General features: G+C 41.1%; 1 protein-coding gene across 2 annotated transcripts in view; it reads left to right on the top strand.

Moving 5' to 3' along the window:
* Window positions 1-26,691, top strand: part of KIT (KIT proto-oncogene, receptor tyrosine kinase) — an 80,589-nt gene that overhangs the window by 16,542 nt on the left and 37,356 nt on the right. The window contains exons 2-5 of one of the 2 annotated variants that reach the window (XM_077815623.1): window positions 9,904-9,975; window positions 14,567-14,815; window positions 19,310-19,594; window positions 23,232-23,368. In XM_077815623.1, coding sequence (XP_077671749.1) covers window positions 9,963-9,975; window positions 14,567-14,815; window positions 19,310-19,594; window positions 23,232-23,368 — 684 coding nt within the window. In that variant the 5' untranslated portion in view covers window positions 9,904-9,962. The remainder of the gene's footprint in view (window positions 1-9,903; window positions 9,976-14,566; window positions 14,816-19,309; window positions 19,595-23,231; window positions 23,369-26,691) is intronic. The other variant, XM_077815622.1, reaches the window with a different exon arrangement.

Raw genomic sequence — 26,691 nt, 5'->3', positions numbered from 1 at the left:
TTTATCACTATCAAGATTATGAAGAGCGTGCAAGGTTGAGCTCATACAAAGAATCTGTATATTAACCCAGGTTCTTATATTGGCTCGATTGCTATCGAATATTGGGGTGAAGGAGAGGGAAGGATTTGCTCTAAGTATATGTTAATGAGCCTGCTGTCTTATTTTGGGGTAACTTTCCACTACCTGGCTGGGCTGTAGAGAAAATATCAAGCCACAATTCTGAGAATACAGGAAAAAGAAGTACATCCTGAGGTCAGAGTGGCTTGGGCTTGGGATGGAGAGAGCCAGCGGCTGTGTGTGAGCAAGAGGCCAATCTGAGACTAGAAAGCTGAAAGCCAGGCAGGAAAGCAGTCTGTTGCTGGCAGGTGGGTACAGCACAGTGGCCTTCAGCAGAAGACGTGAGGGGAGCATATATTCCACAGCAGGGTATTTGTAAGATGTGGCCCCAAATGAGATGGTAACCATTATACCCCTGCTGTGGGCTGGCCCTTGGGACTTGGTTAGGAACAGTTGGGTAGCTTTTTGTAGTATCTGTTGAAGACCTTGTGGCTAGGCAGGTAATTGCACCTTTTGTTGCTGGAAGCCAGAGTAAAGTAATCCTCTCTTACTTCCTTGAAATCCAGAAATGTGTAGTGTGGACCCACCAAGGTCTACAGCCCATAGATCCTAGTGTCTGGACAATCTACAGTGGTACTCAGAACATCCGACCAGATCTCTAGTGGGAACTGATGTAAAACAGCACTCACAGCAACACCCTGCAGTGGAGTCAGTTACCACATTATGGACTTTCAACACAAAACTGAAAATACTTTACTGTCATTGCTATTTTTAGCTTTGTGATTTATGTCCCTTTTCAAAGAAATGGGGAAGATAGTTTAAAAAATGTTAAATGTAAGGTTTTGGGGGGTGCCTTTCAGAGAACGTAGAAATGTAGGACTGGAAGGGACCTTGAGAAGTCATATAGTCCAGACCCCTGCGCTGAGACAGAAACAAGGAGACCATCAATGAGAGGTGTTTGTTCAATCTGTTCTTAAGTACCTGAAATGATGGGGATTCCACATTCTCTCTTGGAATCTTATTTCAGTGCTTAACTATCCTTATATTAAGAAAGTTTTTCCTAATATTTAACCCAGGTCTGCCTTGCTGCAGATTAAGCCCATTATTTCTTGTCTGGCATTCAGTCCTCTTTATAACAGCCCTTTACATATTTGAAGAGTGTTATCAAGTTCCTCCTCAGACTTTTTTTTCTCAAGACTAAATATGCCTAGTTTTTAAAACCTTTCTTCATAGATCAGGTTTTCTAAACCTTTTATCATTTTTGTTGCTCTTCTTTGGAGTCTCTCCAATTTTTCCACATCTTTCTGAAAGTGTGGTGCATAGAATTGACCTCACTCATGCCCAGTAGAGTAGGACAATTACCTCCCGGGTCTTGCATATAACACTGCTTTTAATAAACCCAAGAATATTAGCCTTTTTTGCAATTTAATCATGTTCAATTTGTGATCCACTATAACCACAGATCCTTTTCACAGTACTACTGCCTCACCAGTTATTCCCTATTTTGAAGTTGTGCATTTGATTTTTCCTTCCATAGAGTAGTACTTTGAACTTGTCTTCATTGAATTTCATCTTGTCGATTTCAGACCAATTCTCCAATTTGTCAAGATTGTTTTGAATTCTAATACTGCCCTCCTATGTGCTTGCAATTCCTCCCAGCTTGATGTCATCCGCAGATTTTATAAGCATACTCTCTCTCTACTTCATTATCCAAGTCATTAATGAAAATATTGAATAGTATCAAACGAGGACTGACTCCTGCGAGTATTCACTAGATACATCCTCAGTTTGACAGCAAACCAGTGATAATTACTCTTTGAGTATGGTCTTTCAATCAGTTGTGTACCCACCATATAGTAATTTCTCTAGTTTGCTTATGAGAACTAGTTTGCTTATGCATGTGAGGCTGTGTCAAAAGCTTTACTAAAATTAAGATACATCATATCTACTACTTCCCCCCTATCCACTGGGCCAGTAATCCTTTCAAAGAAGGAAAGTAGGTTGGTTTGGCATGATTTGTTCTTGACAAATCCATGTTGGCTATTCCTTATAAATCTTTTTTCCTCTTGGTGTCTACAAGTTGATTGTTTAATAATATTTTTCACTATCTTTCCAGGTATTGAAGTTAGGCTAACTGGTCAGTAATTCCCTGGGTCATCTTTTTTCCCCTTTTTAAAGATAAGTACTAATTTCCTCCAATACTCTGGGACCTCAGTAGTCCTCCATGAATTCGCAAAGATAATTGCTCACAGTTCCAAGATTCCTTCAGCTAGTTCCTTAGGATGAATTTCATCAGGCTTTGCCAATTTGAATACTTTGTTAATATTAATTGTGTTGAGTATTTGGTCACCTTTTGAGTGAAGACTAAAGCAAAATAGGCATTAAATACCTCAGCCTTCTTGATTTCATCAGTTATTAGCTCTCCTTCCCCACTAAGTAAAGGACCTATACTTTCCTTCATATTTCTCCTGTTCCTAAAATATTTAAAGATCATCTTCTTGCATTTTATGTTCCTTGTTAGTTGTAACTCATTTTGTGCCTTAGCCTTTCTGATTTTGTCAGTACGTGCTTCTGCTATTCTTTTGTACTCCTCGTTAGCAATTTGTCCATGTTTCCATTTTTTGTAGGATTCCTTTTTTTCTTTTCAGGTAATTAAAGAGCTACTGATGGAGTCATATTGGCCTCTCACTATTCTTTCTTTCCTTCGCATTGGGATAGTTTGCAGTCAAGTCTTTAATATTATCTCTTTGAGAAACTGCCAGCTCTCCTGAGCTCCTTTATCCCTTAGATTTTCTTCCCATAGAAGCTCACCTACCAGTTCTCTGAGTTTGTTAAAGTCTGCTTTTTGGAAGTCCATTGTCCATATGCTACCATTCTCATTCCTTTCTTTCCTTAGAACAATGAAATCTACCATTTCATGATCATTTACCCCCAAATGGCGTTCCACCCTCAGATTTGCAACCAATTTTTCCCTCTTTATCAGAATGAAATTTAGGGGTATGTCTGCACTGCAAAAAAAAAAAAAAAAAAAAAAGAAAGAAAAAAAAAAAGATGACCCATAGCAATGAGTTTCAGAGTCCAGGTCAACTGACTTGGGCTTCTGGGGATCATGCTATGGGACTATAATAGCAGTGAGGGGGGAGAGTCTCAGAGCCCAGGCTCCGAACCAAGCTCAAATGTCTGCACAGCTATTTTTAGCCTGATAGCACAATCCTGAGTCAGTTGACCTGGGCTCTGAGATTTGCTGCTAGGGGTTTTTTTTTTTTTGTTCGTGTGTTTTTTGCAGTGTAGACATACCCTAAAATGGCTGCTTCCCTGGTTGCTTCCTCTATCTTCTGAAACAAATAGTTGTTCCCAACACACTCCAATAACCTATTGGACATTTTGTGTCTTGCCATAGTATTTTTCCAACAGACGTCTGAGTAGTTAAAGTCTCCCACTACTACCAGGTCTTGTGTTTTGGATATTTCTACTGTTTGTTTTAGAAATGCATCATCTGGCTCCTCTTCCTGATTTGATTGTCTATAATAGATCCCTACATACCCTTATTTTTTCTCTTTTGTCTTTACTCAGCAACTTTCAACTAGTCTGCTTCTCACCTCTTCTAGACCTTAGAAGAGTGGTTCTCAACCAGGGGGGTCCCCTGAAGTATGGCCAGCATTATACTCGCTAGGGCCTGGGCAGAAAGCCAAAACCCCGCTGCGCAGGACTGCAACCCAGGGTCCCGAGCCCCACTGCCCGGGGCTGAAGCCAAAGCTTGAGCAACTTAGCTTTGTGGTGCCCCCTGTGGCATGGTGCAATTGCCCTGCTTGCTACCCCTTAATGACAGCCCTGGTTTTTATATGCGGGAAAACAGTTGTTGTGGCACAGGTGGGCTGTGGAGTTTTTACAGCATTTTGGGGAGCCTCAGAAAGAAAAAGGTTGAGAACTCCTGCCTTAGAATCATAGAATATCAGGGTTGGAAGGGACCTCAGGAGGTCATCTAGTCCAACCCCCTACTCCAAGCAGGGCCAATCCCCAACTAAATCATCCCAGCCAGGGCTTTGTCAAGCCTGACCTTGAAAACCTCAAAGGAAGGAGATTCCATCATCTCCCTAGGTAATGCATTCCAGTGCTTCACCGCTCTCCTAGTGAAAAAGTTTTTCCTAATATCCAACCTAAACCTCCCCCACTGCAACTTGAGACCATTACTCCTTGTTCTGTCATCTGCTACCACTGAGAACAGTCTAGAGCCATCCTCTTTGGAACCCCCTTTCAGGTAGTTGAAAGCAGCTATCAAATCCCCACTCATTCTTCTCTTCTGCAGATTAAACAATCCCAGTTCCCTCAGCATCTCCTCATAAGTCATGTGTTCCAGTCCCCTAATCATATTTGTTGCCCTCCGCTGGATGCTTTCCAATTTTTCCACATCCTTCTTGTAGTGTGGGGCCCAAAACTGGACACAGTACTCCAGATAAGGCCTCACCAATGTCGACTAGAGGGGAATGATCACGTCCCTCGATCTGCTGGCAATGCCCCTACTTATACAGCCCTAAATGCCATTGGCCTTCTTGACAACAAGGACACACTGTTGACTCGTATCCAGCTTCTCGTCCACTGTAACCCCTAGGTCCTTTTCTGCAGAACTGCTGCCTAGCCATTCGGTCCCTAGTCTGTAGCAGTGCATGGGGTTCTTCCTTCCTAAGTGCAGGACTCTGCACTTGTCTTTGTTGAACCTCATCAGATTTCTTTTGGCCCAATCCTCTAATTTGTCTAGGTCCCTCTGTATCCTATCCCTACCCTCCAGCGTATCTACCACTCCTCCCAGTTTAATGTCATCTGCAAACTTGCTGAGGCTGCAGTCCACACCATCTTCCAGATCATTAATGAACAAGTGTATATATTTTTAATGTATAGCACAACACTGCCTTCCTTTTTTCGCTGCTTGTACTTACCGAACACCCTATACCCCTCTATATCAATATTACAGTCATAAGATTTATCTCACCAACTCTCTGTGATGCCAATTAAGTGATAACTTAGCTTAAGTACTAATACTTCCAATTTTTCCTGTTGCATTTCTGTATAGACCTCTAAGATGTTGAGCAGATTCTCCTACTGATTTCTCTCTTCTTACTCATATGACCCTATTTGAATTTTCCTTGTCCCTCCAAACATCTAACCCTGTGTTAACTTTGCTTTTTTTTATGTTAACCTGTGGGCTTTTGTCACCTGCTCCCTTTGAACCTAGTAAACCCTCCTCACTAGTTTAATGAGTTCATGTGTGAAGATGCTCTTTCCCTTCTTAGGTAAGTGGACTCTATCTCTTTAGGGGTGCCATTTCACATTGGGGGGGGGGGGAGGGAAGATTTTAACTTTGAATCCGGGGACTACTTAGGCACCTGAAAACTAGGGTTTTTTTTCAGATAATAACTTAGAAATTAGCTGACAGGAGCACTTTATCTAATTTCTATATAAAGAGAAATAAATAAATATTAGACCCATTGAGCTCTAATACTAACATGTTCTGATATCTTGCATCAAGTAACTTAAGACACTAAGTAGATTTAAAATTTTAATGTATATTCTTACTCTTGAATACAACACTTGAAACAACTGTAGAAAAATCTAGATTACTTTCTGTCATTTAGGGTACTTAATTTTTGCAGTTCACCAAGCTTGGAATAGATCATTTAATTACTGGAAACATCCTACGAGGGCAAGGCCCTGTGAGTTTATGCTGCACCTGCCTTGGGCTCTAGGAGTGTTACCATGGTACAAATAATAGACTAAAAATTGACTTTAAACAGAAGTGAAACTGACACTTTTTCAAGTCACTTTCACAGTAGTGCCAACCCCGAATGTTCAAAAATCCCGAGTCAGGCTCAGCAAAAATCAAGGGATTCACTTAAAAGTCATGAGATTATGTAAAAATAATAGATGTGATGTTCTTTTTATTTGCCTTCTGCCTTTTAAGCCTTTAGGTGCACTGGGGTCACATTGTGAAGCTTCTCCACAGCCACAAGGGCTAGCAACTTACCTTTTCTTTAAGAATGAAGGCTGAAATCATCAGATATCCACTTGACCCCAGGAGCTGGGGTCCAAGGAAAACAATAATTATAAGGTTTCAGAGTGGTAGCCGTGTTAGTCTGTATCAGCAAAAACAACGAGGAGTACTAGTGGCACCTTAGAGACTAACAAATTTATTTGGGCGTAAACTTTTGTGGGCTAAAGCCCACTTCATCAGATGTATGGAGTGGAAAATACAGTAGGAGGATATATAACAGTACATGAGAAGATGGGAGTTGCCTTATCAAGCGGAGGATTGAGACAATTCAAATAAAGTGGGCTATTATCAGCAGGACGAAAAATCACTTTTGTAGTGATAATCAGAGTGGCTCATTTCAAAGAGTTGATAAGAAGGTGTGAGTAACAGTAGGGGGAAATTTTTTAGTTCTTGTAGTGACTCATCCACTTCCAGTCTTTATTCAGGCCTAATTTGATGGTGTCCAGTTTGCAAATTAATTCCAGTTCTGCAGTTTCTTGTTGGAGTCTTTTTTTGAAGTATTTTTGTTGAAGAATTGCCACTTTTAAGTCTGTTATTGAGTGTCCAGGGTGGTTGAGGTGTTCTCCAACTGTTTTTTGAATGTTATAATTCTCGACGTGTGATTTGTGTCCATTTATTCTTTGGCCAAACTGGACAGTCTCTACGCAAAAGAATAAATGGACACAAATCAGATGTCAGGATGGGGCTAGTTCCCTATCCATTGGACCAGCCTGAGAGAGCTGGGTTCTACACCCCCCCACCCCCCATGAACTTCCTCTATGACCTCAGACCAGTGCCTTAGGGACATTGTTTCAAAAGGTTTTTAGGGACCCAAAGATGCAGCTAGGCATCTAGTGGGGTTTACAAAGCATCTAACCTTCTAAGCATTTTTGAAAATCTCACTAGGTGCCTAAATACCTTTGAAAACCTGGCCCTTATTCTCTCTGTGCCTCAGTGCTCCAACTGTATAATGGGGATAACAGCACTGCTCTACCTCACCAAGGGGCTGTGTGAAGAAATAGGTTAGACACTGTGAGGCACTCCGATCTGCAGTGATGGTGCCACATGCTATCCCTTGCCTTGGTTTTGGCCCCTTCTTTTCACCTATCCCCTTTACATCTCTCTTTTCTGAATGTAACCTTGGCTGTATTTCTTCCGAGTCCGCTGTGTTTTCCCTTCAACATCTACCCTCCCCCGCAGAGGGATTCCTGTTTTACAGGCTCATTTAACTTTAATTTCCAGCCCTTTCTTATCTTAATCACCCTACCTCTGTTTGTGAACAAAACACTGACTCCCTGCCCCAGGGACACAAGCTGGGAGCAGCACCTCTCCTCTGGAGAACTCACATTCCACACTAGAGTTAGGACATGTGCCAAAACTCGGGGAGGGCGGAGAGCGGTGGAGGGGAGGCAGAAGCCCCCCCCCCATGCGCCCTCTAAATGGCACCCCGTGTCCGATCTCTTCCCAGTCCTCCTTCCTGAAAACAGCATCTCATGGTCAAGGAAGTGAAAGCCCTTCCAATAACACATCTGCACAATCAGGCATTCATCTCTGGAATAAATGTATCCCTGCCTGGGCCCTTACCCTCAACTGGGAGGATGGACAGGAACACCACCTGAACCCCCAACTCCTTCACCCTTGCTCCCAGAGCCCTGTAGTCACAGCTGAACTACTCAGGGTCATACCTGGCAGTATCATTAGTGCCCGTTGGGATGAGTGAGCAGCATGGGGTAGTGGTCAGAGGGACAGATGAGCCTCGAGAACCTTTTTGTAATGGCTTGGATGTGGGCTTCAGGCACGTAGCACGCCTCCCAGGACTTTGTCAGGACAGTAAATGGATGCCTCCATTCCCCTCAGAAGGGAGTCCCTGACCACCAGCACTCTATGCCTCTTCTTTTTGGTGCAGTGGCTGTTAGTTTCCCAGTCTTGGGGCTGGTGGCTCCTCCTCTTCAGACACTGGGGTCTGCCCCTCCCCACCTGTTTCCAGTATATTATACTGGTGCTTGACCATGATGGATGGGGAACCTGGGTGGAGGGTGGAGCACTGTCTACTCCCCAAGTGCTCAGAAGCCAGTTTTCTCCTCATAGAGAAAACTGGTTCTCCTTCCTTTTGTGCTGCTGTAGTTAGCTAGCATCCTGTGTGCATCCTGGTGATGAAATCCTTGTGCTCCCAGGGGATATTTAGACAAGCTACCTCTTTTTGCAGCTCTCTTGCCTGCTTCCTGAGGGACTCCACCAACAGACACCTCTCTCACTGGGGTGATGTCCTTGCCTAGCTTTTGTCGGCGGGCATGTGCAGGCCTCATTCCCAGCTAGTCAAGACCAGGGCCTGGGTGGAAGCCTCCAGGGTCAGTATGCCTGGCTGGTGTGGGGGCTCCCTCAGGAGCAGGCAGAGGAAGAGTTAGTAGTGGTGTTGGCAACATGCCATTTTCCTCCCAATGTAGGTTCTTCCTTGTAGACTACTTGCAAGTTAAAGGAGGGTGGGGGGTGGGAGAACCAACACCCTACCTCCTTTTCTCCGTCCACTTGTAAACTCCTTTAGTCTCTCAGCTTCTTTGTCTTGCCAGCAACATGTCTTTTGAACTAAAAGATAACATAATTGTAAGAAAATTAGGATAATAGGAATCTGTATATTGAAGTGTGTATTACATTTCAGTTAATGTCTTTTACACGATATTGGTTCTACTGTAAAGCTCAACTAAGTTATATTCCTGATGGTGTTTTTGGCTGAATCTTCTGAAACAGATTTTCTAAGAATCACTTCTGAAAGTGTACCCTGGTCACTTTTGTGCGTTGCAGACCTGCTATAAACTCCCAATTCCGTTAATATTTGATAATTGTATGGCAAGGGGGAAACTGAGGCACAGAAAGGTTAAGTGATTGGGACCAGGTTACACAGGAAGCCCGTGTCAGAGCTAGGAGTAGAACCCAGATCTCCTGACTCCTAGTCTCATTCTTCAACTGCAATCTAATCTCTTTGATGTGGTTGGCAACTTGGGGCAACACGAAGGTGCTTACGAACATGATGTAAATTTCCACCTGTCAGTGCCTTTCCCTGTCACACGAGCACTACAGCTCAAATGGCTTGAAGCTAACAGAATCCATCAAGATTCCACACTTAAGATTTTTCCACTGTTTCTTGCTCCAGAAGCATCTCCTGATCTTTGTAGGATCCCTCCATTTTGACTTGCGATTATTATCTCTCTCTCCATCAGTATTCTCTAGAGCCGTATCATTCTCTAATTCCTTCAGTCCTATTTTCCAGCTCTCCCTTCTGTTGCAGCAGTTGCTATTACCAAATACCCCACCCCGCAAATTTGTGGCTTACAAAGTCTTTTCCAGGGTACTTCAGTTCTTTTTTTCAATAAACAGTATTGCTCACAGTTGATCCCAGCATTCTAATAATTAAACAAGCTTTGATAAACTAAGGCAATCGGGATGGGTGAAAGTGACTGTTTAGCTATGGAACACTAACTTCATGTGTCTGTCGTTTACTCCTACATGTGCCCCAGCTCTGTTCAAAACCAACTGTAGGCATAGTCCTGTTTCTGATGTTAAAAAGGTGTATACAATCTGTTTGGGATTAGGGGGATCAGAAACTGTTCAAAAAAAATCTTCAGGCTTCCATTACTTAATCACTCTTCCCAGAGACACATACACACCCAGCCTTCATCCCACTTACTACCTATAAACCATACTACTTTAAATTAATTAGTCTTCTTTTTTTTTAAGGATCAGAGATTTTTAGATACGTAATACTAAGCATATCTTGTTTTCTTTCACTTTTATAACCCTCATTCTCCAACTCCCTTCCGTAACAGATGCACGTGCAATGCCTTGCCATTGATTTCAGTGAGCTTTGGATCAGATCCTTAGTTTGATGACATCACTCAGTACGTTAAGTTTAATTTAGGTTGTAAAAACTTTGGGGCAGAAGCCTGTTATTCTATGTTGCTTAGAAATAATTGTCCTACATTTTCAGTATCAATGCCCTGAAATATAGATTGTCTGTTACTGGAGCATTCATAAATCATGGATTTTGCTTTCTAAATGCTATGATATGTTTGTTACCACTGCTCCTTTCCTTCCCCCCCAACCCCAGCACATGAAACTTGCATTGCTACACTGGACATAAAGGCTTTGCTGTAAACATTGGGACAGGTCCTGTGTCTCAGTACCTTCTGGAAGCTGAGAGTGTTCAGCAGCTTGTCGGAGGCGCAAGATGGGAGCCTACTGTAAACATAGTAGACAGCAGAAGCAGCTGTCCTATCTCGGGGCCTCTCCTTCTGCCCCTCCACCCCCATGAACATGATACAGTTCTGTGGTGACCTAGAATCCTATTTTCGACGTCTTCGACTCAAGGAATATTTCCAACACACCTCTGAACAACACACTAATCCACAGAGACCTCCCTACCAACACTACAAACAGAAGGATTCTAGGTGGACTCCTCCTGAAGGCCGAGACAGTAGACTGGACTTCTACATAGAGTGCTTCTGCCGACGTGCACAGGCTGAAATTGTGGAAAAGCAGCATCACTTGCCCCACAATCTCAGCCGTGCAGAACACAATGCCATCCACAGCCTCAGAAACAACTCTGACATCATAATCAAAAAGGCTGACAAAGGAGGTGCTGTTGTCATCCTGAATAGGTCGGAATATGAACAAGAGGCTGCTTGGCAGCTCTCCAACACCACTTTCTACAAGCCATTACCCTCTGATCCCACAGAGAGTTACCAAAAGAAACTACAGCATTTGCTCAAGAAACTCCCTGAAAAAGCACAAGATCAAATCCACACAGACATACCCCTGGAACCCCGACCTGGGATATTCTATCTGCTACCCAAGATCCATAAACCTGGAAATCCTGGGCGCCCCATCATCTCCGGCATTGGCACCCTGACAGCAGGATTGTCTGGCTATGTAGACTCCCTCCTCAGGCCCTACGCTACCAGCACTCCCAGCTACCTTCGAGACACCACTGACTTCCTGAGGAAACTAGAGTCCATCGGTGATCTTCCTGATAACACCATCCTGGCGACTATGGATGTAGAAGCCCTCAACACCAACATTCCACACAAAGATGGACTACAAGCCATCCCCGATAATGTTTCGGCTAACCTGGTGGCTGAACTTTGTGACTTTGTCCTCACCCATAACTATTTCACATTTGGGGACAATGTATACCTTCAAATCAGCGGCACTGCTATGGGTACCCGCATGGCCCCACAGTATGCCAACATTTTTATGGCTGACTTAGAACAACGCTTCCTCAGCTCTCGTCCCCTAACGCCCCTACTCTACTTGCGCTATATTGATGACATCTTCATCATCTGGACCCATGGAAAAGAAGCCCTTGAGGAATTCCACCATGATTTCAACAATTTCCATCCCACCATCAACCTCAGCCTGGTCCAGTCCACACAAGAGATCCACTTCTTGGACACTACAGTGCTAATAAATGATGGTCACATAAACACCACCCTATACCGGAAACCTACTGACCGCTATTCTACCTACATGCCTCCGGCTTTCACCCTGACCACACCACACGATCCATTGTCTACAGCCAAGCTCTGCGATACAACCACATTTGCTCCAACCCCTCAGACAGAGACAAACACGTACAAGATCTCTGTCAAGCATTCTTACAACTATAATACCCACCTGCTGAAGTGAAGAAACAGATTGACAGAGCCAGAAGAGTTCCCAGAAGTCACCTACTACAGGACAAGCCTAACAAAGAAGACAACAGAACGCCACTAGCCGTCACCTTCAGCCCCAACTAAAACTCCTCCAACGCATTATCAAGGATCTACAACCTATCCTGAAGGATGACCCAACACTGTCACAGATCTTGGGAGACAGGCCAGTCCTTGCCAACGGACAGTTCCCAACCTGAAGCGAATACTCATACCACACAACAGAACCACTAACCCAGGAACCTATCCTTGCAACAAAGCCCGTTGCCAACTGTGCCCACATATCTATTCAGGGGACACCATCACAGGGCCTAATAACATCAGCCACACTATCAGAGGCTCGTTCACCTGTACATCTACCAATGTGATATATGCCATCATGTGCCAGCAATGCCCCTCTGCCGTGTACATTGGTCAAGCTGGACAGTCTCTACGTAAAAGAATAAATGGACACAAATCAGATGTCAAGAATTATAACATTCATAAACCAGTTGGAGAACACTTCAATCTCTCTGGTCACGCGATTACAGACACGAAAGTTGTGATATTACAACAGAAAAACTTCAAAACCAGACTCTAGCGAGAGACTGAATTGGAATTCATTTGCAAATTAGATACAATTAACTTAGGCTTGAATAGAGACTGGGAGTGGCTAAGTCATTATGCAAGGTAACCTATTTCCCTGTGTTTCCCCTCCCCCCCTTCCTCAGACGTTCTTGTTAAACCCTGGATTTGTGCTGGAAATGGCCCACCTTGATTATCATACACATTGTAAGGAGAGTGATCACTTTAGATAAGTTATTACCAGCAGGAGAGTGGGGTGGGGGAAGAGAAAACCTTTTGTAGTGGTAAACACCCATTTTTTTCATGGTTTGTATGTATAAGAACATCTTCTGTATTTTCCACAGTATGCATCCAATGAAGTGAGCTGTAGCTCACGAAAGCTTATGCTCAAATAAATTGGTTAGTCTCTAAGGTGCCACAAGTCCTCCTTTTCTTTTTGCAAATACAGACTAACATGGCTGTTACTCTGAAACCTGTCATAGTAGACTTTGAACTCCTGACTTGAAATATTATATGCAATAGTCAAAGCAGACTAAGTATGGCAGAGCCATGAACATGGAGTATGGCTGTGCAGCGATGTTGTCTGCCTCTTTGTTGGAAGTGGACATGATTATATTTTAAGATACTTCATACCAATTCTGCTATTTCTGTATGTGTGGATTGAAGATCTTCATATGGATTATGGAAAATGTTTATCTTTCTAGTTGAGCAGTGATAAATGCCTTTAATCAGCAATGACAGAGAGATCTCAGTCCAGAAATCCAGCCTGCAAACAAAATAGTTAAAATCTGAAGGAGTTCTGACCTTCATTCTTTCTCTTATACTCTTCTATTGTTTTTGGATTTCTCAGCAACAGGAGCATTTATCTGACTTGATCTTAATCCATTTATATACCCTTAAGAGCCACTAAAGCTGAGAGATAAATGAATTAAGGCTGGAATATAATCGGGTCCAAACTAATTATAGAGTGTTTTGATTGAACTTGTGGTATTGTCCCTATTGGTAGGGAAATTCACCACATCAGAATTGTGTGTGTTTTTGAAAGAAAACTAATGGACATTGTATCGCCAACTGCAGTATATTTCTACCAGTATATGTGCCTATTGGTCATCAAGTCTGGCTGAATTTTTTAAAACATGTTTTAATGTATGGACAGTTATCATGAGATAAACAGATGGTCAGTCACCTGACTAAATACATATTCTTTAGGGTGTCAGGGTAGGCATAGATTGCTGTCACAAGACCTCAGCATAATTTGCATAAATTTAATATGATGTGTGTGGTTCAGACAGGTCAACATTAGTAAGAGTTCGTCTTCATTCCCCATAGAAACTCCCATTTTCTAAACTCATTTTGAATTTCTTTAGGCTGAAACATGGGATATGCTAGCTCAGCAAAAAACTATTTGGCTTCATTTTAGACAGACAGGCCTTAATATGCTCTTGGTTGGTTTTTGGTGGGAAAATGTTTTACATTTTACATTTGGGGGATAATAGTTTGCATAGCAGTACTTTCTCAGAACCTTTTTAAAGCTGCAGTCAGGGTAGACCAGGGTATGTGCAGTGAATGAGATGATACTTTTGTGACTTGAGGGGGCTTGCTCTACTGGAAGAAAACAGTTCCTCTAACGTTGCAAGCAACAGGAGGTGAAGGAATACCTGCATTATATTGAGTACTTACTTCTATAAGAGGTTACAAATTAGTATTTCATCAAAGAAAATAAATGTATTGTAAACTTTACACTGAAGCCATATGCATACAGAATAGATGTAGTTGCAGTTCCTATTGCAAAGCAGCTAAAACAGTAATAAATCTTGACAACACTCAATTAAAAATACCATCAGAGGTCATCTTTTGGCTCTTGAAACCAAATCATGGTAGAATCAAGTTTACAAATGTAGTTTCATGTTAAAATTGTTTGCTCTGTCCCTATTGACAAGCCAAACCATGACAGAAACTGTTTTAGCTGGAACTAGTTTCCAGACTATTTATTTAACCCAGTTTCCATCTGCAGTGGCTGCAAGCTCTGTGCATATGGGCCGGGGTCTTTAGTTATGAGCTGTCTACAGAAACTTGTAGAATTAATGAAGTGTAATACTTTGTATTTTTTAAGGCACAAAATCTAAAATTATACTTAAATGATCAGGTAAATATTTTCATTTGTTAAAACAAGACAAATAAATATAGCAATGTATACTGCATTTTGTCTCTCTGCCAGGTGGTACAATACCTTCTATTACTCCAGAAAAATCTTCCTTAGTTGTGAATAGCGGACAAGAAGTAAGACTGAGATGCAATGATGATGGTCCAGTGACTTGGGATTTTCAGAACTCAGACTCTTCAGGAAAACCAAGACATTTCAATAATAAGGAGTGGTACATAAAAAATGCATCAGCCAAAGACACAGGCAGATACATATGCAAAAACAAAGAGAGTTTGAACACCTCCATTTATGTTTTTGTTAAAGGTAAATTTGTATGTGTATTTTTCCCCTTCTTCCCTTCCAAAGCACATAATTGGAGTCTGGTGTGTCCCTTTGCGTATGAGTACTCAGAAACTGTAGTAAAGCTGTTTAAATTGTATTCCAAATTCATGAGGAATCCATGGCCAGAGATGGGACACTAGATAGGTAGGGCTCTGAGCTACTACAGTCTGTAAATCACGATTTGAGGACTGCAGTAACTCAGCCGAAGGTTATGAGTCTATTACAGGAGTGGATGGGTGAGGTTCTGTGGCTTGGCATGTGCAGGAGGTCGGACAATGGTCCTTTATGATACACTACAATCATAGACTTGGATTGTCTGGTAAGCTCAGGTAAAGAAAAGACTTAAGCCAAAATAAAAATAATAATAATAATAATAATAAATAGTCCTAGCAGGGACTTAATATATTCAAAATAACGCAACATATTTCAGCAATGTTCAATAACGCCAGGGGATGAGAAATGGTGTAACACATACAGGGAGAAGTTAGGTATTTACATTAGACGATGCTTGCTAGGGTCATTGTAGTCACAGGAAGTTTTCGGTAGCGTTTCCATATAAATCTTCACTGTTATATGCAAAAACTTGGCTTCTGGAAGGAGAATTTGGATACCATTTTAAAAAAATGAGGTAAAATCATTTGGGTGGGTTGTTCCGTATAGAGAGCAAAAAACTTATTTCTTCCTTAATTTTATTCTTTGTAGAATTTTAAAAGTTATTATTCTTTACATCCACTAGTCTATAGTCACTAAAGGTTTGACTCCACCCTCTGGCTTACTGAGGCAGTTTGTTACAAATTTTAGTACCTAAACGCTCCTTTGTATAAGCCAGTGGGTAACAAAGAATCATCTTGCATGCAGCCTCTGTTTTAGTTCAGGCAGTTCTGTCTAACTCTTGTACACCTTTCAATAGTGGGTACCTGCCTGTCTTGTGATACTTTTTCTTGAACTGCTATTGCCTTTTACCCACCTCTGTCTTTTCCTCTGGTTTTCCTCCCTTCTGTGACTTGTTGGATTCTGACAGATGGCCTCACTGGCTCTCAGCCAGCTTTGCCAATTTATGTGCCTCAAGTGGGCTGACTCCGCTGATTTCTAGGGCAACCCATTCTCTTGCCTGAGCCCATGTGGCTCAGGCTGCCCTCTTTTCCTGTTGGTGGGGTTTTTTTTTTGTGTGTGTGTGTGTGGCCTTTCCTATTGCAACTAGTGTTTCTCTTTCTCCACCTCCAGCCAGCAGTCTCTGGGAGAGGTGAGGGAAGTTGCTTAAGGGCCTGGTAATCCTTCTGGAACTGCTTCACAAGGACAGAGAAGCCAGCATAGCCTGGCAGGGGATTTTCTCCAGATGGAATATTCTCAAAGGTAGTCTATGTGGCCCTGTGGTGTTTCTGAAGAAATGCAAAGCTACCAAGTCCTCAGAATAGCCATCCTTCTTTCATGGATAAATTTCTTCCTCTTTTTCACTTCACAATTCCAGGACAAGGCCTAACCATCCAGCTGACCTGACCAAAAAGCTAACCTAAAACTCTGGAACCCCCCTTCCCAAGAAATGCATGTAGACTTTGTAGGAACATACTATGTTGGGTTCCTTTAGACCTTATGACCTGTGTATGAACAGATTTATTCTTCATTCCACCCACTCACAATCTGCCTTCAAACCATCAGCTGTCTGAGACCAAGAGTTCAGTGGTAGTGCTGGACTTTGCCATCTCTCCAGTTCCATACCAGCTTTCTCCCTACCATCTTATCCATCCAGTAACCTGGAATCCTTGGAGGCCATTCAAATGTTCTCTAGCACTGGGGACATTCTCTTGTTTCTTCCTCAGAGCAAGCCATACTTTTGTTTCTCATGGATCATGACAAATGAAGTCAGACATGCCAATGCCAGTATGTGATGGACACAATAGAGCTTTATCTATCACACACATTTTCTTAAACCTCATGGTAGCTATCATAATCAACTTTGATGAGGAAGGCATTCATATTTCCCATTACAAGAATGACTTACTAGTGGGATATTCTTCACCTCAGAATGAAAGATAGCAAACCAGTGCTGTCAAATGAACATGGTTTTGCAATGAATTATCAGAGAAGCTTTCTGGCAATCATACAAGACTTGGTTAACCCCTTTGTCAAATTCCTAACTCACCTGGGACAAATAGGCTTCTGGAGGTAAAACAAATTATTTTTTCAAGCTGTGTCATCTTCCTGCAGCGTTGTGTGGCATGCCCTTCAAATCCTGGGCTTGATGATATCCTATGCAGACATAAGGACAGTACAGAGCATTCAACTCTACATGAAACACTATCAGGCTTTCCTTTTACACAGTTAGAATGCATAGGAGAACATGAACAATGTAGTAATGTCTCCAAAAAAGTCCTCTGTTTGCTACAATGGTGGATATCGACATCACAATTTCACCATCAGGATTTCTATAGCTGGTATTCCAGCCTTCAAAGGCAGAGGGTAATATAGACTAATCATCTGTCTTTCAGAGCTTGGGTCATTCATGGCACACACTCTTTATTCTTTGATCAGAAATCATGCAGTGTTGATAGACAACAGGACAATGACAACCTATTTAAACATGCAGAAGCAGGGAACTTGCAACTCCATTGTCTAGATGGAGGCAATTATTAACCTGTTCTAGATAAATAAAATGGAGGACAATCATCTCAGACACTTTTATATAAAAGGCAAGCTGGGTGAATACAATTATAAGCAACTCATTTTGTGTTGGAGGAGCAGGAGTACTGCCCAAAATGTCAGTGGGATGAGATGGGGGGGGGGGGGGAGAGTGAGGAAAGTATATGTGTAATCCTTTTAGATGTCTTCATTCCCTTAGACAAATTGATTTGTGCCATCCCGTCTTTCCCTCCCCATTTCCAGAATGATGTAGGAAGATTGTACAGGATCAAGCCTTGGTAATTCTGCTCACTTCAACCCTGGCCTTGACACCAATTCCAGCTGTCTGTGAACCGGCTGTTACTTCACTTATCACACATCCAAGGACCTCTTTTTCCTAGGGAACCCTCCTGCACCTGAACCCAGCCAGGATGAAGTTGAGTAGGAGGAAACAGATTGCTTAAGCCTTTGCCAGCATGGATTATTCTTGAGTTCATTGAGATTGTCTTCTGGTTTTGGAGGGATTCCGTGCTTCTCTGTATGCTACCATTTTATTTGGAAGCCATTAAACTCTTGGTGCAAGACATTAAGCCTACAGTAAGGGTCTTGGCCTGAGCTGCTTTTGCTTTCAATTTTGGGGGGTTTCTGCCACTTGAAAAGAAGCACAGTTAATGCTATGTCTTCATATTGCAACTAGGCCAGTGAGCTCAATGTAACTTTATCCTTCCACAGAATGTTGCAGATTAGATATTCTGTCCTCAGCTGACTCCATCTCTGACTGCAAAGTTCTCTAGGCTACAGTTCTTTAAAGTATACAGTATAAGTAAAACAAGCTTGAAATGTGCTATTCATTCTTGTTTTGGTTAAACAATATGCTATGCTCTTGTTTTCTTCTTCCTATCCTCATTGTGGGTCTCTATTTTCTGGTGCTAGTTCTTAAGTTCCTGTAGTGATTTCAGGATAGTGGATGTATAAGTTACATGAAGACCAACTTAAATAAAATGAGCAAAACTTGTTCTAATTCTACTCCTCCAATGTAAACTGTAGCCTGGGGCATAAATAAACTTTGACAGTCATTGTGAAATCTCTTAATTTTTTGGTTTTCAATATTGTTGAGCAAGTTATTAGTATTTTAAAATTAGCAGCTAGCAAGGACTTCAACTTTGGTTTTAAAAATACTTAATAGATCAGATATTACTGTACTGTAGATTGACTGACATGACAAATTGTAAGCAGTCATACAGAATAACTACATCATAATTTTTCAAAACTATGGATTAACCAGATGCTTATGTAAATACCCCCAATATTTTCAGGGAGAGAGGAGTTTTAATTTTGCTATTTCCTCTGGTAGCAATATGTGTTCATTTAGATTGTCTTTTTTAGAAGTGAAAATTATAATTGAGGTTACAGTTCAACTTTCACTTGATCATACATTTCTCAGAAATTCTCCTTCTGGGCATGAAACTTGATAGACCTGATCTCAGCTCATAGGTGATTTTTTTTAATAGTCTGAGCAAAATCTATTCTGGCATTTTTTGAGTTAGACAAGAAGGAAATAATCATTTCCTCTCTTTAAAGATAAAAGAAAAAATAAGATTTTTTTTTCCTGCACAAAACTCTCAAGTGACTGAGTTTTAAAACTACTGCACCTCAGCATAGTGCACAGTCAGAAAATAAGGAAGTTTTCTAAAATTCTATTAGCAATGTTAATTTAATAAACTTGAATTAATACAGTATTCATAATATTAGTAAAATGTATAATTTAATGTATTCTTTGAGCAATCTGGCAGAGTTTGGTTTTTTTGAACCTTAACTTGTACAATTCCTGACTTTTTAACACATTTGTTTTCTTTACAGATCCACATATCCTTTTCCTTGATGACTCTGACCCTTCAATCTATGTAAGAGAGGACAGTGATGCTCTTGTGGCATGTCCAGTGACAGATCCAGATGTTTCAAATTTCACCTTGAAATTATGTGGTGGCAAACCATTTCCCAAGAATTTGACGTTTATTGCCAATCCCCAGAAAGGAATCATTATAAAAAATGTACAAAGATCATTTAAAGGGTGCTACCAATGCTTGGCAAAACAAAATGGAGTTGAGAAAACTTCAGAAAATAGATACCTGATTGTAAGGCCAGGTAAATGCACTTTTTTCCCCTCTGCATGCATATGGGCATTCATCTGAAGAAAACAGATTGATGAACACTGCTGCGAATACTTTCCTAAGAAACACTAATGGATCTTGAACTTATCACTATTTTTCATAGAAAGGTTTGAGTTAATAATGCGAGTTTAGGATTACTAGATTTTTTTTCATATAATAAAACAGAATACATTTTAAAATATAGTAATAAACAGGTGCTTGTTTGAGGTTCTGGTAGCTGGGTGGATAGGTTGCAGGGACTTCAGAGCTTGTTCCAGATCTGGAATTTGGTAGAGGGGTGTGTGTGTGTTTGTGTTTGAAGGGAGAAGGGAAGAGGTGTCACATAAGGGTTGACAGTGGGGATCTTAGAAAGGTTTTGGCAAAATCCCTGCTGATTTTGGGTAGTTCTGTGGATTCTAAAAGGAATTTGGGGATCCAGGCTTTTCTGAGCCCTGGTCCAGTGCTGACACTCGTCTTCGATGCTGGCTTTCTAATTCATTTGCTCTGTCAAAACTTACAGTATTCATTAGATTTGAATAGGACTGTCCTGCTAAACCAGAAGACTAGGACACCTTATCACCTTACTGTTATATATATAATTGAAATTGGAAGACCTGATAATACATTTTGGTTAACAAAATGTAGTAAGCTAACAAATACAGTTTCTCACAACTAAAGTAAGGTGTGTGTGTGTGAGAGAGAACGAGAAGCTGTGTGGTGGGGGAAGGAGGGAATGGAACAATCTTATTTTCTTCATGGGTGAAAAAAGGTAGGTATAGAAATCTTGTCCTCTAATTTTGAATGGGACATCACTGGTAAAGCTGTCATTTGTGACTGTTTACCTCTGATCTCCCTCTTGAATTTTAAGCCCATTTAGACAGATCTTTTATTTAACCTTCTAGTGACGTTGTACGTTAGCAAATTGTTGTAAATCAGTTTGGAGAGAAGGAATATAAGCCTAATTAATGAAAGCGCCTAAAATATATTAACAGTTGAGGTGCACAACATCTTTTTAAGGTTCAAATAGCTTGCCCAAGTTCTCTCTCCAAATCTGTGGTAGAACCAGGAGTAGTAGAATCCAGAGCTCCCCATATGAGACTGCCATTTTCACCACTGGAAAACACATCCTCCTTTTTTGTACCATCATTTACATTATCCAAATGTAGTCCAGGAGTGGACAGTTCAATTCCACTGGCATAAAAGTCAAATATGAAAAGTTCTATATAAGAGCTAGGTATTCTGTTAACAACAAGGGGGAAGAAATACAAGTCAAAATTGGGAAAGAACAGGTGAAAGAATATTTAGATAAGTCTGATGTATTCAAGTTGGCAGAATCTGGTGAAATTCACCATAGTGTTCTTAAAGAACTAGCTGAAGCAATCTTGGAATTGTTAGCAATTATTTTTGAGAGTTCATGTAAGATTGATAACATCCCAGAGGACTGGAAAAGTCAAACATACTACCTACCTTTCAAAAGGGGAACAAAAAGAACCCAGGAATTTTAGAGTTTGATAACTGGAAACATACTGGAACAAATTATTAAACAATCAGTTTATAAGCACCCAGATGATAATAGAATTATATGGAATAGGCAACATGAATTTGCCAAGAACAAATCATGCCAAACCAAACCAATTTCCTTCTTTGATAGGATTACTGCTCTAGTGGATTGGGGGGAAGCAGTAGATGTGATATATCTTGGTTTTTAGTAAAGCTTTTCACACAGTCCCACATGACATTCTCATAAGCAAACAGGTGCAGAATTAGTTGAAAGACCATACTCCAAGAATAGTTATCAATGGTTCTCTGTCAAACTGTGGAGGACCTACCTAATCGGGTCCCACAATGGTCTGTCCTGGGTCCATTACTATTCAGTATTTTCATTAATGGCTTGGGTAATGAGGTGAAGAATATGCTTATAAAATTTTCAGATGACAACATGCTGGGAGGGACTACAAGCACTTTGGAGGACAGGATTAGAATTCAGAATGACCTGACAAATCAATGAATTGGTCTGAAATCAAGATGAAATTCCATAACAACAAGTGCAAATTACTACACTTGGGAAGGAAAAATCAAAGGCAGAGCTGCAAAATGGGGAATAACTGGCTAGGTGATAGTACTACTGAAAACGATCTGGGGTTTATAGTGGATCTCAAATTGAGTATGAGTCAAATATGTGATTAGTTGCCAAAAAGGCTAGTATCATTTTGGGGTATATTAACAGGCATAAGCCACAGGAGGCAATCGTCCAACTCTACTTGGCATTGTTGAGGCCTCAGCTGATATATTGTGTCCACATCTTAAGAAAGATGTGGACAAATTGGAGAGAGTCCAGAGTAGAGCAACGACAATGATCAAAGATTTAGAAAACCTGACCTATCAGGAAAGGTTTAAAAACCGAGCATATTTAGTCTTGAGAAAGAAGACTGAGCTGGGACCTGATAAGTTTTCAAAATTTATTAAGGGCTGTTACAAAGAGGATGGTGATCAGTTGTTCTCCATGTCCTCTGAAGGTAGGACAAGAAATAAGGGGCTTATTTGGAGCAAGAGAAATTTAGGTTAGATAATTGGAAAAATTTCTAACTATAAGGATAGTTAATCTTTGGAATAGCCTTGTAAGGTAGACTGTGGAATCCCTCACATTAGAAATATTTAATGGATGAACACCTATCAGGGACAGTCTAGGTATACTTGGTTCTGCATCTGCACAGAGGGTTGGATTAGATGACGTCTCATGGTCCCTTCCACCCCTATATTTCTATGATTCTGTTATTATTTATTATTATACTATAGTACAAAAGACAATTTAGAGGAAGGATTGAGGGAAAATGTTGAAGCAACAAAAAAAAGAGAAAATTAAAGGAGGAAATTGAAAAGCTTTAGATATTACAGATAAATACATAGGTACTCGATCCTCAGATAGTGTAAATTGTCATTACTTGATTGAGTTCAGCAGAACTACACCAACTTAAAACAGCTGTGTATCTAGCCTACTAAGTCAGTAACACATCACCAAAGCCATCTCAGTTGGCAACCTTGTCAGTCTTGATGGAGACCTACATTCTCCCCTTTGTGATCATCCATCTCAGGCAGAGTTAAGGCCCATTGGCAGGGTGGTGTGGTAAAATCAAGCACTGTCATTCCCTGTGCAGTTCCTGTTCTTTGTCTAAGTGGAGAACTTTCGTTTTCTAGGGCATTCAGTTAGACATTTTACAAGAGCACTAAATTCTTGTAGACATTTTATATTTAAGAAATTGAATTTAATTTCAACATGCAATTCCATAGTGACATAATTCTAACTGGTTTTAGTTGTAAAATTCAGCAGGTTCATCATTGTCATAGAATGAGTTACCTGATTGATAGTTAAATACCATCCACGTTTATCCATGTGACTTGCATTTATCCATGTGACTCGAGTAGATCTAAGTGTTTCCTAACTTTAAGTATAGTTTAAAAGGGGACAAAATGGAAATATACTTAGCATGAAAACACTAGTCTAATATATTACAGAGATTTGAATGCCGCTAAGAGGTCTGAATTTTGTTGGAAGGTTAATGACTGTTGATTTTTATCCCTCTTGGAAGCTCTGAATGTAATGAAAAATAATGCACTTATAAATTATTTTCCAGTTCACAAAACCCTCCCTGTTATCACCTTATCCAAACCCAGCCAGCTTCTCAAAGAAGGGGAAGAATTTGAAGTTACATGCACAATAAGAGATGTAGATAGTTCGTTGACAGCTAATTGGATTCCTCAAAATAACACGGTGAGATCATTTAAGTTTTAAAAGACAGTCTAAAAAACAACAGGACCTTAGAAAGCCATTTATGTCCGTATTCCTTGAAAATAAAACTTCTGCGAAGATATGTATGTGTTTATCTCAAGTAAGTAACATTTGGCCAATTTCAGTTTACCTCAGTTCCTTACTTAGGGCAGGACTGTGACTTGTCCTTACAACACTCTGCATGCCAAAGATGGGGCACCAGGCACACTCCTGCTTTTCTGTGTGGGCTACGCGCATCATTGATCACAGCCCAGGGGGAGAGCAGCTTCCAGATATCCAGTGTTTTCAAACCTGGGTACCTGAGGTTAGGCTCTTAAATCTGAAGATCAGCCTATATTGGCATACCTAAATACAGAACTACTGAGCACCCACAAATCCCTTTGATCTCAACGGGAGCAGCAAGATCTCAGTAGCATTGAAGAGTTTGGCCATAGTTTATAAAAGTACCTAAAGTTCCCAAACTGGTTGTTGTTGGTAAGAAGACCGACTACTACTCCTGCAGCGTACAATCCCCTGTTAATTGGTAGGTCTTTTGTTGTTAATGGCAGTGACTGGAATACATAATTTGCTGTTCATGTGTGTATAGAAAAAAAGCTTCTGTGATACTGTAATGATAGATAAATCATACAACCTCAGGCCTGGATACTGACTCTCTAGGGTCTATGCCATTCCTAACTAATCCATTGATGCTGGCAGAGTTTCTTTCACTAAGTGCATATCTATTGTGAAATCCCAGTTCACAGCTTCAAGAGTTAAAGCCTAAATAACATGTAGGCAGTATGGTACTTGCAGATGGGGCTTTTGGTTCCTTGCCAAGGTTAACTATAAATCTTGCATTTGAGCACTTTTATTTTCTTGTTTGATTGCAGTAAGGTCAGGATCTTTTCTTGACCACATTTTTTCATGCTATGTTAGTTTACATTTTTATGAAGAAAAATCCACAAGAAAAATATTTTGGACCAAATAAGTGTGACCTTTCAGTCTTGTTTGTTAAATATCAGGGGAAGCAATCATTTAAAATATTGACTGTCAAATTAAATTTTGTATTGGAATGGCTAGAATACATAACATTAATGAGTTTAAATAGAGGTAGAATTGCATATTGGCCTGAATAGGTCAAAGTAAAAAAAGTTCACTGCTTCCCTGATCACTAGTAGTAGTTGTTGTTGCTGCTGCTGCTTTTGAAAAATCAGTAGAAGATCTGTTTTCAACAACCACTTCCAGACTTAACGTATAAAATATTAATGATAAAGAGGCCAAAAGTCATAACTGTGTTAAATGGATGAAACACCTGGAAATCTCTAGCACCTCTCCTAATGAAAACGTTTTCATTAGAACATCTAAAAAAATAATTCAACACTATGCTTTGGTCTAATTTGAAATGACAAGTCATCCCAATTTAATAGTAGATATGCCACAAAAAACTGAAAGCACTTACTACCCAACCATATCATAAGATCACACCTAAAATCTTTCTTCAAGTCCCAGGCTTACCCCCTAGACAGAAACCCCAACATATTAAGTGTTTGAGAAAAAAAAATGGCTTTCCAGTTTGCCCAGAAGGTTAAGAAATCCAGATGCTTGCTGATCAAAGAGGGAAATGTATTCCAAAGCTAAGAACCCCTCACTTAGCAGCCTACTGACAGCTCCCTGTCGTGTGTGTTGAGAGAGCTCCATGCTGCTCAGCTGTGATAGAAAGACGCAAGAAAGAAGTGGTGCCTCTTCTCAAGCTCTATGAGGACTTGGCAGTTTAAAATTAGCACCTTAAGCTCTACCTGGAACTTTACTGAGAGCCAGAGCAACTTTTGTGGTAATGTTTTTTTACATGCTGTTTGACTGATGCACCAACCGTCAGTCCAGCAGCCACATTCTGTGCTAGCTTCACCTTCCAAGCAATGTCAAAGTGAAATCCAATGCGGAGGTCTCATCTAGTTTCCACACAGAAGGACTAGAAACGTTATTTTTATGGAAGGTTTCAGAGTAGCAGCCATGTTAGTCTGTATTCGCAAAAAGAAAAGGAGTACTTGTGGCACCTTAGAGACTAACCAATTTATTTGAGCATAAACTTTTGTGAGCTACAGCTCACTTCATCGGATGCATTCAGTGGAAAATACAGTGGGGAGATTTATATACATAGAGAATCATGTTCTCTATGTATTGCGACAAAGTTCCTCCTCTACCTTGGTGGGTCTTGAGCTTATTGGCGGATTTGCTCGCCTTGGAGCTTCACGGCAGCCCTCAGTTTGGCCATTTTCATGAATCCACAGTCCAGGTCAACTCTTCCTGTGTCTGACCAGGAGTTGAGAGGTTTTGGGGGAACCTGCGCCCGCCCTCTATTCCAGGTTCCAGTCCAGAGCCCTGTGGTATGCAGCTGTTTAGAGTGCCTCCTGGAACAGCTGTGCGGCAGCTACAACTCCCTGGGCCACTTTCCCATGGCCTCCTAACACCTTCTTTGTCCTCACCATAGGACCTTCCTCCTGGTGTCTGATGATGCTTGTATTCCTCAGTCCTCCAACAGTCCGCGTTCTCACTCTCAGCTCCTAGTGCCCCTTGCTCCCAGCTCCTCACACACACACCACAAACTGAAGTGAGCTCCTTTTTAAACCCAGGTGCCCTGATTAGCCTGCCTTAATTGATTCTAGCAGCTTCTTGATTGGCTGCAGGTGTTCTAATCAGCCTGTCAGTCTTAATTGTCTCCAGAAGGTTCCTGATTGTTCTGGAACCTTCCCTGTTACCTTACCCAGGGAAAAGGGACCTACTTAGCCTGGGGCTAATATATCTGCCTTCTATTACTCTCCTTTAGCCATCTGGCCTGACCCTGTCACAGTATATAAATCTCCCCACTGTATTTTCCACTGAATGCATCCGATGAAGTGAGCTGTAGCTCACGAAAGCTTATGCTCAAATAAATTTGCTAGTCTCTAAGGTGCCACAAGTCCTCCTTTTCTTTTTATGGAAGTTTGCTTTCTGCAGAATCTGAATCTTTCCTGGTGCTGGAAAATTACCTCCAGTGAACTGGCCTTGGCCCACCGACACAAACACCAATATTTGGGAAAATTTGGATTTGAACTTTGTGGCATTGGCCCATTTCTAATTATCTGGTACTCTTCAGACATGTGAACAGAGTAGATCCCCTGCCTGAGGACCATAAAGTCTAATTGCACAGTGTCATGTGCCTGTAGCTCCCATTGAAACCATTTGGAGTTGAAAGTGCTCAGCATCCTAGAAGATGGGACTCTCATTTAGAGAGAGCTAGGCCAGTGAAACCCAACAGACTAAGGGTGTAGGAGTGGGGTTTGAGGAGG

Source organism: Eretmochelys imbricata, chromosome 4, assembly GCF_965152235.1.
Source record: "Eretmochelys imbricata isolate rEreImb1 chromosome 4, rEreImb1.hap1, whole genome shotgun sequence".
NCBI classification, from domain to species: Eukaryota; Metazoa; Chordata; order Testudines; family Cheloniidae; genus Eretmochelys; species Eretmochelys imbricata.
The sequence above is the reverse complement of the archived record's forward strand: the minus strand, read 5'-3'. Positions and strand labels throughout refer to the sequence as shown.